The sequence below is a fragment of the Sciurus vulgaris genome (genome assembly GCF_902686455.1).
Source record: "Sciurus vulgaris genome assembly, chromosome: 16".
NCBI lineage: Eukaryota > Metazoa > Chordata > Mammalia > Rodentia > Sciuridae > Sciurus > Sciurus vulgaris.
In genome coordinates this window covers 6445886-6458413 of record NC_136477.1, presented here as the reverse complement: position 1 = coordinate 6458413, position 12528 = coordinate 6445886, and the positions used below count along the sequence as shown (strand labels likewise).

The 12528-nt window shown below is 52.2% G+C and overlaps 1 protein-coding gene across 1 annotated transcript in view; it reads left to right on the top strand.

Annotated features, from left to right (window-relative positions):
* MUC16 (mucin 16, cell surface associated) overlaps positions 1–12528 on the top strand; it is a gene marked incomplete at its 5' end in the record, with an annotated part of 81533 nt that overhangs the window by 43670 nt on the left and 25335 nt on the right. Inside the window, 18 exons of the mRNA XM_079115094.1 lie at positions 1245–1366; positions 2170–2237; positions 3581–3753; positions 4077–4112; positions 4326–4376; positions 5850–5977; positions 6103–6170; positions 8030–8202; positions 8291–8326; positions 8780–8949; positions 9144–9211; positions 9814–9986; positions 10105–10140; positions 10631–10749; positions 10908–10975; positions 11513–11685; positions 11774–11809; positions 12309–12427. Coding sequence (XP_078971220.1) covers positions 1245–1366; positions 2170–2237; positions 3581–3753; positions 4077–4112; positions 4326–4376; positions 5850–5977; positions 6103–6170; positions 8030–8202; positions 8291–8326; positions 8780–8949; positions 9144–9211; positions 9814–9986; positions 10105–10140; positions 10631–10749; positions 10908–10975; positions 11513–11685; positions 11774–11809; positions 12309–12427 — 1817 coding nt within the window. The remainder of the gene's footprint in view (positions 1–1244; positions 1367–2169; positions 2238–3580; positions 3754–4076; positions 4113–4325; positions 4377–5849; positions 5978–6102; positions 6171–8029; positions 8203–8290; positions 8327–8779; positions 8950–9143; positions 9212–9813; positions 9987–10104; positions 10141–10630; positions 10750–10907; positions 10976–11512; positions 11686–11773; positions 11810–12308; positions 12428–12528) is intronic.

The following is a 12528-nucleotide window of genomic DNA, read 5'->3' as shown; positions in this document are numbered from 1 at the left end:
CACCCCATTTTTAAAAATCACAACATTGACTTTTGGAGGGTGGGTTAAGTACCAGGGATTGAACCTAGGGCCACATAGCCACTGAGCTACATCCCCCGCCCTTTGTATTTTTATTTTTTTTATTTTGAGAGAGTCTCACTAAGTTGCTTAGGGTCTCACTGCCTTGCCCAGGCTTGCCTTGAACTTGCGATCCTCCTGCCTCAGCCTCCCAAGTTGCTGGGATTACAGGCGGGCACCACCGTGCCTGGCACAACATTGACTTTTAAAGACAGCAAACCAAAGTCCGATCCTGCAATCTGACTTTGTCTAATTACTTCCAGTATCTTGCTGAATAAGAATATAATTGAAAGGAATTAGCCGTAAAATAAATCTTGTGAAATCAGTAAATCTGATAAATCAGGAAAAAAAATATTTGCTGAATTGCTGAGATTTTGGAGGGAGAACTTGTTTGGGAAGGTCGGCAAACATACCCTGGTGTGAGAAGGAGACTGGCTCAAGCCAATATCCCCACTTCTCACGGGTTCCAGTGGAGGGAATGGGAGGAGTTTGGGGATTAACAAGGAAGGCAAGATATGACCACTAGATGGCAGTAGCATGCAGCTTTGACAGGTGTGCGAGCGTCGGAACCTGGGTAAGGGATCACTTCTCAGAAGGGCAGGGGGGCAAGGGAACTACTGAGGGAGAGGGATGAGTGGAGTCCCTAGGCCAGAGCACTCTGAAGAGGAACAGCAGTTTAGAGTGTGTAGAGCCATAGAATTGACCTTTTTGATAGCTAGATGTGGGGCGTGGCTTCATAGAGTATGCAAGGGAAGCGGGTTCTGAATGGCTAAAATTGGCTTATTTGGGCTATGCTTGAAACAACAGGATATATAAAAATTTGAGATTGGTGCTGGTGAGCTTTTTGAGTGAATGGATCCAAGCCTTCTGTGAAGAAATAAAAAATCTAGGGCCTAAAATACAGGCATCATCTTTGACTCATTTATGAAACACCCAGACACTGCAATGTCCGGTTTTGTGTCTGGCCAGAGCGGCAGTAGGACATATGGGATAGGACACAGAGCCTCCCCCACTCCCACCCCTCCACCTCCAGCAGGGATCTACACCCAGGAGCGCTCCGGGGACACGCTCCCCTCCCTGGCATCTCCAAGACCTGGGGGTCGGCCGGCCAGGCAGGGCTGTGTCCCCACAGCCCTCTGCCCCATATCTGACCTAGGACGTGACCCCCTCTTCTTCCTCCACTGCAGCGGCCAGCCCTGCCCTGCTGCCCTTCACCCTCAACTTCACCATCATCAACATGCCCTACATGGAAGACATGCAGCCCGGCTCTGTGAGGTTCCAGTACACCGAGACGACACTGCAACACCTGGTGAGAGCCCCCAGCTGCCATCCCTCTTCCCCACCCTCTTTGAGTCTCCCCTGCTCAATGTTGGAGGATATAAGAGTTCAGAAATTGGAACTGCCACAAAGCAGAAAAAAAAATAGTTCCACTATATGATCAAACTCTACAACTCCTGGGTCTATATCTGAAGGAAATAAAATCAGCATACCCAAGAGATAGTTGCAAGCCCATATTTATTGGGGCATTATTCACAGCAGCTAAGATATGGAATCAGCCTAGGTGCCTGTCAGATGAACGGGTGATATTATGTACATGTATATGTATACACATAAATACATAAATACATATACACAAAATGGAATATTATTCAGCCATAAAGAAGAATGAAATCCTGTCATTTTCAGCAACCTGGATGAAACTAGCAAGCATGATGAAAAGAGAAATAGGCCAGACACAGAAAGACAAGTATACATGTTGTCTCCTGTATGTGGAAGCTAAACAGTCAACCTGAATGTAGAACAGTGGTCACTAGAGGTTGGGAAGAGTGTGCATTTGGGAGGGTGGCAGGAAGAGAGGTTGGATTTGGCCAGGGCCCACTCTATGCATGAATGGAAATACCACACTAAACCCCCTTAATGTGTACAATTAGCTTGCGCAAATCAAAAATGAAATACAATAAATAAATAGTGGCCGAGGGGGAGCTCAGTGATAGAGTACATACTTCGTGCTAGGCCCTGGCATGAAAATAAACAATTTTTATAAATATTCTATGTTTAAATTGCGATTTCTTTTACATTCATCTTTTCCCTGACTCCCTCCTTCCTCGTCAGCTCAAGCCCTTGTTCACCAACAGCAGCATCGCTTCACTCTACAATGGATGCAGACTGACCACGCTAAGGTGAGAGTCCCTTCTGTCTTGCCTTAGGAGATGTCATAAGGCGCGGGCAGGTTGCACTGGCCAGGACCTGGACCGGGTAAGACCAAGGAGGCCCTAAGGCACCAAATGTAGGAATGGGCTCACTTTCAGGTGCCAACTCTGCACATGCACAGCACTGAGGGTACCCGGGACCTCCCGGGCTCCCCTCACCCTACTCCTGGTCCTGTAGATCAAATCCAATCCACTGTCAGACTTGCCAGACCTGAATAAGCCGTATGGCTCCGTTTCACCTACAGGAACAAGGACAGAACATGTTAGGGCCAACAGGGCAGCATCTGGTGTTTCATTCTGAGAGGGCTCTTTTGATGGTCCATAGATTTTCATTCTTCTCAGCATCTCAGTGACAATTCATGTCCAAGGAAACAAGGCCTCAGTGGTCCATGGACTCACCTTGACTTAGAAATCCCATGTCCCCAAGGAGAACCGAGCGGTTCTACCCAGCTATGAGGTCAACATACTCAAGGCAGCTCCAAGTCACACCTTCCTGCAAGGAGGGGTGGGTGTCCATTCATGGTACTCCCAGGAAAGAGTCTAGTCACCAGCCAAGCATCTTTCTCACCATATGCAATATTTCTGGGCAACATAACTAATATTGCTCTTTGACCAAGCTCCTAAAAGACTAGCACCAGAATCTGCTTAGCTCAAGGTCAATTTCATCCACTTGAGGTACAAAGGACACTCTGTCCTTGATCATGGTCTCTGGCAGCACAATATGATGAACCTTCTAGGTTTAGGTTCTCCCTGTCCACTTTTCCTGCTGCCCCAAGGAGACAGGAATGGAAAGTCTGTGGTCACTGAACAAAAAGTTCTTCTAAACAGCGTCCCATGTTCAGATGGTCAGGCCCAGACATTGGATTGGATCCACTCTCCAAGAACTGACTCATTTCTATTCAGAGTTGGTTGTTCATTCTCACCAGAGACAGTGGGTGCTTTGTACATATTTGTTTAAGCAATTAATTATTATGCACCCGTATTACATCCAGCACCAGAAATGGATATTTTTCAACACTTCTGAATCCCATGACACTCCAACCCCATGGTCAGGGCATTATCCACACGGTGCAGGTGGGAGAGTCAAGGATCAAAGAAGCATATGTGGACTTTTCAACAAGTGACAGAGCTAAGGTTCAAATAGACTAAACATCCACTCTGCTTCTTGGGCTCAGAGAAGCCCCTGCTCTTGAGGGCAGCTCCTGCCTGGAGCAGGAGGGCAGATTTCCACATCCAAGTGGGCTGAGAGGAAGACGTCCAACCAAGGATGCCCCTTCTGTCTCATCCCCACCTCCATGTCCTTACCTCTCCAGGCCTGAGAAAGGTGGGACAGCCACTGGAGTGGACATGATCTGCACCTATCACCCTGACCCTGCCGGCCTTGGGCTGGACAGGGAGCAGCTCTACTGGGAGTTGAGCCGCTTGACCCATGGCGTCACCCGGCTTGGCTCCTACATCCTGGACAGAGACCACCTTTATGTCAACGGTGAGCATCTCACGGTGATGGGGTCTCCTCTGGCACCCTGGGGGCAGGGGGACCCACTATGGCTACTCAGCTGTGGCTAGAGGACACATCAAATCCATCTGCTTCTGGATTTCTCTCTCTTCTCGTTTCCTTGTGAGAGTCCCCTTCCTCACCAAGGGCTAAATCACACACAGAGAGAGGTGGACAGTCAGAGGAAGGCTGTAGGAGTACCACCACGGTCTAGAAGGGAAGCAACCTCCTGACCGGGCATTCTGACGGCATCTTCTTCTACCAGTGGTTCAGCCCTCCCTCCTCCACCTCATTTTCTTGTTCACTCTCTGCAGGTTACACCAGACCAGTCTTGACCTCCACCCCTGCTGGTAAGTGTTCAGACCCTCCATGGCCCCTTGTGGGGGGTAGCCGGTCACTTCCTGCAAAGCCTAGGTCCTCACAGAGGAAGGAAGTCTCAGGATCCTGCTTAGCCCCACTCCCAGGTCTCCTCCGTGACTCAGGCCGGGCCTCCCAGCCCCTCTTCCTGGCACCTCCAGTGTGATGAGGCAAAATGGCACTCATTTCTCACGCTTCCTCCTCAGCCACTGTGACTTCCACACTCTCCTTGGGAACCTCTGCCACTTCCAGCACAGGTAGGAGCCCGGTCTCCACATCTGCCTCCTCTGCTTATATGGCTTCAAGCTAAGCAATGGAAAGGGCTAGCAAACGTGCACCAGGAGGTCAAGGCCAGGGGATGGCAGGAGGAGGGGTCTTGAGGCTCTGCCCTTGTCACAGAGCAGTTCAGTGCAATCCCTGGGTTTGGAGAGCTCCAGAACATCAGGTTTTCAGCCCCAGCCCTAGGCAGTGGAGCCTTTGAAATCTCAGCTTTGCCCTCTGCCCTCTAAGTGTTGGATCAGTTAGCTTTTACTACATAACAAAAGACCCTGATAGATAGTGGAACAGGCAATCATTCACTACTGTAGTACTTAGGTTAACTGGACAGTTCCTGGCTCAACTAGAAGCTCCATTAGGCTTCCCTATGTGTGTACAGTCACCTGCAGACCAGTTAGGTGTCCCCGTTTCTGTAGGATCCGAGGCTAACTCCAACCTGTTCATGTGGTGGTTGTGGGATTCCCTGCAGCAACCCCAGTGCAGAGTGCTCTCCAAGCCTCTGTTGCATTACCCTGCCCTCATCCCACTGGCCAAAGTAAGGTGCAGCCAAGCCAGATTCAAGAGGTGGAGAAAGAGCCTCCCTCCTCTTTGTGGAATGGGCTGCAACACCCCATTGCCAGGACACAGATGCAGGGGGGTGAAGGAATCATGGCTATTGGTACAGTCTATCTCAGGCCACTTTCCAGGGACCAACTCATGGCCATGTTGTCTGTCCTCAGGTCTTAGGGATCCCAGGTTTACCCTCTATTAGGATGGAATTGAAATAGTCCAAGGTAATCTAGGATTAACCCCAGAGGGAGACTGAAAGGATCAGTAATTAAAGCAGACAGAAATAACAAAGCAACAATAGGAGCCCTCCTGGTTGTTGACAGGCATCTCAAGGATCAGATTTTGCATGCAAGATCTTACTCCAACCCTAGCCAGTAGACACTACTGGTTTTCCATTTAAGTGAGGCATAAACTGGGTCTTGAGGGAATCAGTGATTTCCAAGGTCACACAGCCAGCAGGTGGGTCAAACCTAAGTCATTCAAACTCAAGTGCCTGAGTTTCTGCCCTAAAACAGTGCGTGGGCTTGGGGAAGCGATTTAAACTCTTTGAACGTCGTGTTCATCCTCTGGCAGTTAGGAGTAAGTGATGGGACTCCCTCCAGGGATAATATATGAGATAATACATGAGATACTGGATGAAGAATGCTTAGCACCAAGGATAGCAGAAAGCAAGCCCTACCTGCTATGTTACTGTTATTCTTGCTGCTGCTTCTTATTGTCATTGTCATTGGTGGTGGTGGTGGTGGTGGTGGCGATGGTGGTGTCTTTCAAAATAAAGTTTCCTGTTGGAGGAGAGATAGTCTGATCTCTTATCCCAGATGTGAATACACAGGGTACCAGGGATGTGGACCCCCAAATCGGCTTCAACTATAACTCAGGGCTTAACTTCTCCCCCAATCTCACAGCAACCTCCAGTGCTACTATGGCATCATTCAGCCTTAACTTCACCATCACTAACCTGCTTTATGTGGAGGACATGCAGCTCCCAGGTTCTGTGAAGTTCAGCAAAACAGAGAAGGTTCTGCAGAAGCTGGTGAGAGACCCACCCACTTCCCCTTGCCCCGCCCATCTGCCCCAGCCCCGCCCATTCATCATAGCCCCACCTACTCTCCATAGCCCCGCCCACTCAGGTCTTCCGTGCTCTTCCTCCATTTACAGCTCAGAACCCTGTTCCAGAGCACCAGTGTTGGCATACAATACTCTGGCTGCAGACTGATCTCTCTCAGGTAAAATCTCCCAGAGAAGACAGCCAGGGAGACATGGTGGAGGCTTATGCATAATTCTGAAGGAGTTGGTCCTGTCTTTGGCCTCATCCCTTTCCTGGAAGACTCACATCTCCTTGAGTTCCTGTCCCACCCCAGGGCCATTGTCCAGACCTTCCCATCCTCCCCAGCCTCAAATATCCTAGGTATTTCCAGGGAACAAAATGAGGAAACAAGGCAACTTGGAAATACGAACCAAACTTCTTTACAAAGGGTGCACCTGTGGCATATAAATACAGTCCACAACATCTGTCTTTCCCTGAAGGTTAACGCACAATGAGCAATTAGTATGTGCCAGACACTGGGGTGAAGGGTTGGGGCACTATTTGAGATTCCGAACCACATCATTCCTATGAATGTAAGTGGCTGACCTCTGCGTTGTAGGGTGCCGAGCAGTATCTTGGCCTCTGAATTACTAACTAGATGATTATTGGACCCCATCCACTCCCCTCCCCCACAGTTGTCACAACCAAAAATGACTCCAGACCTTCCAAATGTCCCCTTCACCTTCACCTCCCTTCCCTGTGAGCCCAGCCTCAGGTCTCTGCCTGCTTCCAGTGCAGAGGTGTGGGACTTAACCGGCACCAGTGTTGAAGGCTTCTGAGCATGCGTGTCAGCTCCACTGCAGGATCTCCAGGAGGGTTTAGCCTCCGTGAACAACTCTCCCCAGAAAACCCTCAATGTCCCTGAAAATAAAGTTTGAGAGAAGAGATCCTCCCTGTATTGCTACAGTAGAGAGGGACAGAATGGCGGTAGCTTTCTCAGGGTCTAGGCTGAGGATGCTGATGCAGTCACAGCAAAAGGGGCCTCTCCGCTCCCCTGGTCTGGAGTTCCACATGTGTTCTTTCCACCCACCATTGTTTGCTGGACTAAGGTCTCTCTGCTCAGTTCTGAAAACTCAGTAGAAGCCAAAGCATAATCTTCTGCCCTCAGGAAGACTCATAAACTGCTCATGAACAGTAATGGTCATGGGAAATAATTTATGATAATTACATTTATAATCATGGCAGTGACACATTGATTGCCTAGGATGCACCGGGAACTATTCAAAGCCATTATTTATACCAACACCTTTAATCCTCACATTGCACATTAGTACCCAGTATTATTATATTATGCCCGCCTGATAGATGGCAACAGGCCCTGAGAGACTGTTGAAGTATGGAGAGAGGGAAGAGTAGTGCGTCAAGGAGGAAATGAGATGGAAGCTCCTACCTAGAGAGGGGAAGGTGAGAGGGGAAGGTGAGGTCCTGTGTCTGCTGCCGGGAAAAGCAGGTGGAGGAAGCATAGAAACCCTGGTCTGCGGGAGGGGCCCAGCTGGGAGCAGGGCAGCTGTGGACGTGCTTAGATTCGCAGGGGGACCTTGGGAATTCACTCACAAAGGGGAGAGATTCATGGAAGGATTTCAGCAAAGTCTAACAAGAAAAGATCTACATTTGAAGTGAGAATTAGCTGCTGTGGTGAGAATAAAGTACAGGGCACTGGAGACGGAGGCCTGGATTCAGGAGGTGACATGGAAGGGCGTTCCTGCGATGGGGGCAAGCCAGCATCCTGGACATCAGAGCTACACACGGAGTTCTGACGTGGCCTACAGCACTCTCCCGCTTCTGCCAGAGAACACAGCAGATGGTCCTGTTGTCTCCGTTCCTGGGTCCCTCCTTCCACAGACTGAGAAAAACCAAGGAGCCACCAGATCATTCAAATCTGGCTTCTTACCTCTGTATCAGACTTCTCGTTTCCTCGTGCCGCTTCCTCTCACATCCCCAGTCTCCGAGCATCCTTCCTTGCCAATCCATTCATGTTTATCCACCGACCCTTCCCAGGCCAAAGAATGACGGAGCCGCCACAAGAGTAGATGTGCTCTGCACCCACCACCAGAAACCAGGAGCCCCGGAGCTGGACAGAGAGCAGCTGTACTGGGAGCTGAGCCTGCTCACCCAAGGGGTCACTCAGCTGGGCAACTACACCCTAGACCAGAACAGTCTCTATGTCAATGGTGAGCAGGGGCGTCCGCTCTGCTGCAGGTGGAGCCCGCAGCCTCCCCTTCCGAGCCTCCTCACTCGGTTCCCTCTGGCCCTCTGCAGGTTACACCCACCGGACTGCAATAACCACCCCCAGTGGTGAGTAGGCAGAGGCCCTCAGAAGCCCCCCAGCCACAGCCAGGGAAGGAAGCACCAGGCCCTGACCACATCGCCAGCCATCCAGGAAGGAGGAAGTTGGGGTCACAGGCTGGGGAGTCCTGGCAATCATATTATCACCACCGTGTCTCTGGACACTTCTGGCCATATTTCCTTGGAAATAGAGAAATGCCCCTGAATGATAATTTGGTAGATAGATGAAAGAAAAAATGGAACATTTCACTAGGATGACCAGAAATAGGAAAGTCACAGTGTACACTGGTGTGACTTCCATGTTCCCTCCTTGCCCTCAGTATGTGATCACCGAGCACAGGCCACACTGGCCATTCAGGCATGGGGCCCTCAGGACCTCATCCACTGCTATAGTCTCCAGTGGGATGGTCACTGATGCCAGGCCTGTGGCCACCAACCTGCTGCCTGCTCTGTCCATCCCAGGCCTGACTCAGGGTGGGCTCACCCCTCCCCTCCGCCCTGCCGAAGTGACAGGACTGGCCCTGGAGTCCTTCACCATCAACTTCACCATCACCAACCTGCAGTACAAGGAGGACATGCAGCCCCCGGGGTCCTTGACATTCACCACCACAGAGAGGGCCCTGCAGCTCCAGGTGAGAGCATCCAGCCATGCCACTCAGTCCTGCCCTGCCCGCCCCTCAAACCCCGCCCAGTCACTCCTGCCCCACCCACTGGGCGCTCCCCTCCCCCCCCACCCTGAGCCTCATTCGCTGAGGACCACCCCTGCCAAGATGAGCCCTGAGCCAACCATGTCCTTACTCTTCATCTCTTACCCTCTCTTCCATAGCTAGGGACCTTGTTCAAACACACCAGCGTGGGCCCGCTGTACTCTGACTTCAAAGTGACCTTGCTCAGGTGAGACCTTAGGGCAGCAGCCAACACCTGCCCCAAGTGGTCCCAAACTGGGGAGTTGGGTCATCTCCCTCCTGCATGCCCCTTTGAACGTCCTTGGGTGTTACTGCATCCTCTGGGTAACGCTGCCGGCTCTGACGAAGGCGTGGACTCCAGCGTCAAGACGTCTCCTGATCCTTCCGCCTTCCCCTCTTAATCTTCCCCTCTGCAGATTCCTGTCGCTGGATTGGACCCCAGCCAGTCACATCTTCTGAATTCAGACTTTCCCTTGTGCCATTCCCCGGGGTGGGTGTTCACTCCAGGCTTTCAGTTCTGCCTGAAATTTCTCTTCAGACTGCTGGCTTGATTCAGCCGCAGTTCCAGACCTCGCCCGTCTCTGGTCTGAGCCCAGCGGGTGCTGCCAAGAGGATGCAGGCTTCTGCTGCCTCATGTAACCTTCCTCCCCGCCAACTCCTCTCACAGAGTGGCCAGAAGTCGGTGCCCTCGGAGAATCTGGGTCTCCTATTTGACCTCCCTCTCAGGCTTCCCATGTCTGTTCCCCAAGAACCAAAGAATCCCTCCATGAAGAGCCATTTACATTCCTTCCTTTCCCCCTTCCCATCCAGACCCAGGAAAGATGGGTTGGCCACTAGGGTGGATGCAGTTTGCACCTACCATCCTGACCCCACGGGCCCCAAGCTGGACATAAAGCAGCTGTACTGGGAGCTGAGCCAGCTGACCCATGGCATCACCCAGCTGGGCCCCTACACCCTGGACCAGAACAGCCTCTACATCAATGGTGAGCCGCGGCCCTCCTCTTGCCCTCCAGTAGAGCCCACATCCACCATGTCTGTGCCGCTTGGTTCCTTACCAACCCACAATTCACATTCTCTCTCCCTCCCCCTGTCCTGCTGCAGGTTACACCCAGCAGACTACAGTGGCTACTCCCAGTGGTGAGTCCACAGTGACTGCCAGCAAATCCCTCGAACTCCAGGGAGGCCAGCAGCAGACCCCTGCCCAGGTCTCCAGCTGTCAGGGAGGGCAGGAGTCAGGTCACAGAGTGGAAAGCCAGTGTGACAGGTCCCAGCTGTGCTCACCTTGTGTTGTTGCCTGGACACACACCAAGGTTGTTAAATGTTGTTTGGGTGGAGGAAGACAAAGGTAGGTGCAGAATTTGATGGAAAAACATGAGTCCATGATAAATTGTTTCACCAGAGCTTTGTAGTTTCCAGATTGTTCCCTCATGGCCTACAGCCTGTGATAATCAAGGATTGAACACGACTGATTTAGGCATTGGGCCCCGAGAACTCCCATTCCTTACTGTATTCTCAAATGGGAGGGTCCCTGGTGTAAGGACCATGGCCACAGACCCTGCCTGGCCCCTCTGTCCACCCCAGATCTGACTCAGGGGCCTCTCCTCTCCCTCCCCTGCTGCATCCTCAGGACCTCCCTTGGAGTCCTTCACCCTCAACTTCACCATCACCAACCTGCGCTATGAGGAGGACATGCAGCCCCCAGGGTCCTGGATATTCAACAGCACAGAGAAGACCCTGCAGCAGCTGGTGAGCACAGAGCCTGCCCCACTCTTGTCCTGCCCCCTGGTGCCAGCCTGCCTGTGTTCTACCCTCTGGTGCAAGCGTATCACCCATGGTCACCACATCCACCAAGGTCGCCATTGCCCCCACCTCAGCTCACCTACCCTCCTCTCTCCCCTCCACAGCTCAGACCCTTGTTCAAGGACACCAGCGTGGGCACCCTGTACTCTGGCTGCAGACTGACATTGCTCAGGTGAGACCTTAGAGTAGCCGGCACTCCCAGCCCAAGCAGCTTGCTTGCTTCCTTCCTGCCCTCCACCCTTCCTGTCCTCAGCACAGGTGGCTTTCAGGAGGCATTGGCTGCAGCACCAAAGCCTCCCTTAATCCTTCCCCTTTCCTGCAGCCTGTCTGAATTTCCAGAGTCCATCAGCAGCACTGGCCCCTCCTTCCCTCCCTCTCTGTTTTTCACAGGAAGGGCATCGCCTTTAGATGATGGATTCTGTCACCAGGATTTATCTGGAGACAAACATGCTTTCTACATTTTTTTGATCCCCAGCTCCAGCTCTGAACCCTCCTGTCCCCCATGAGATTGCATATTTCAGCTTCAAAATTCAGTGTCAATTTTCCCACCTGCCAATCTCCTCCCAGTGCCCTCAGAGAATCTGTTCTAACTTCTCAGCCCCCTGCTGGCCTTCTCATTTCTTCTGTCACTGTCCCTCCTGGGTAGCAGTATTCCTGGGCCCTTTCCTGAAAATGCCCTCGTTCTTCTTCCTCTGTCCTGCTCCCCCAGGTCCGAGAAGGGCGGCTCAGCCACCGGAGTACACACAGTCTGCACCTACCGTCCTGACCCCTTGGAACCCAAGCTGGACAGAGAGCAGCTGTACTGGGAGCTGAGCCTGCTCACCCAGGGGGTCACTCAGCTAGGCAACTACACCCTGGACCAGAACAGTCTCTACGTCAATGGTGAGCAGGGGCGTCCGCTCTGCTGCAGGTGGAGCCCGCAGCCTCCCCTTCCGAGCCTCCTCACTCGGTTCCCTCTGGCTCTCTGCAGGTTACACCCACCGGACTGCAATAACCACCCCCAGTGGTGAGTAGGCAGTGGCCCTCAGAAGCCCCCCAGCCACAGCCAGGGAAGGAAGCACCAGGCCCTGACCACATCGCCAGCCATCCAGGAAGGAGGAAGTTGGGGTCACAGGCAATCATATTATCACCACAGTGTCTCTGGACACTTCTGGCCATATTTCCTTGGAAATAGAGAAATGCCACTGAATGATAATTGGGTGGATAGATGAAAGAAATAAATGAACAATTCAGTAGAATTACTAGAAATAAAATATTAGATGTTCAACTGTCTCCTTAAGGCTTTGGAGCGTCCACATCATCCCCTCCCTACCTGCAGGATTCAGTGACTGTCTGGTCTACTCTGGTGGCTCAGGCCCTGGGCCCCAAGGACCCTCCTCTATTGCTATAGTCTCCAGAGAGATCGTTGCTGGCCTCAGGCTGTGGCCACAGACCCTGCCTGGCCCTCTGTCCATCCCAGACCTGACTCAGGGGCCTCTCTTCTCCCTCCCCTGCTGCATCCTCAGGACCTCCCCTGGAGTCCTTCACCCTCAACTTCACCATCACCAACCTGCGCTATGAGGAGGACATGCAGCCCCCAGGGTCCTTGACATTCAACACCACAGAGAAGGTCCTGCAGCAACTGGTGAGCACAGAGCCTGCTCACTCTTGTCCTGCCCCCTGGTGCCAGCCTGCCTGTGTTCCACCCTCTGGTGCAAGTGTATCACCCATGGTCACCACACCCAC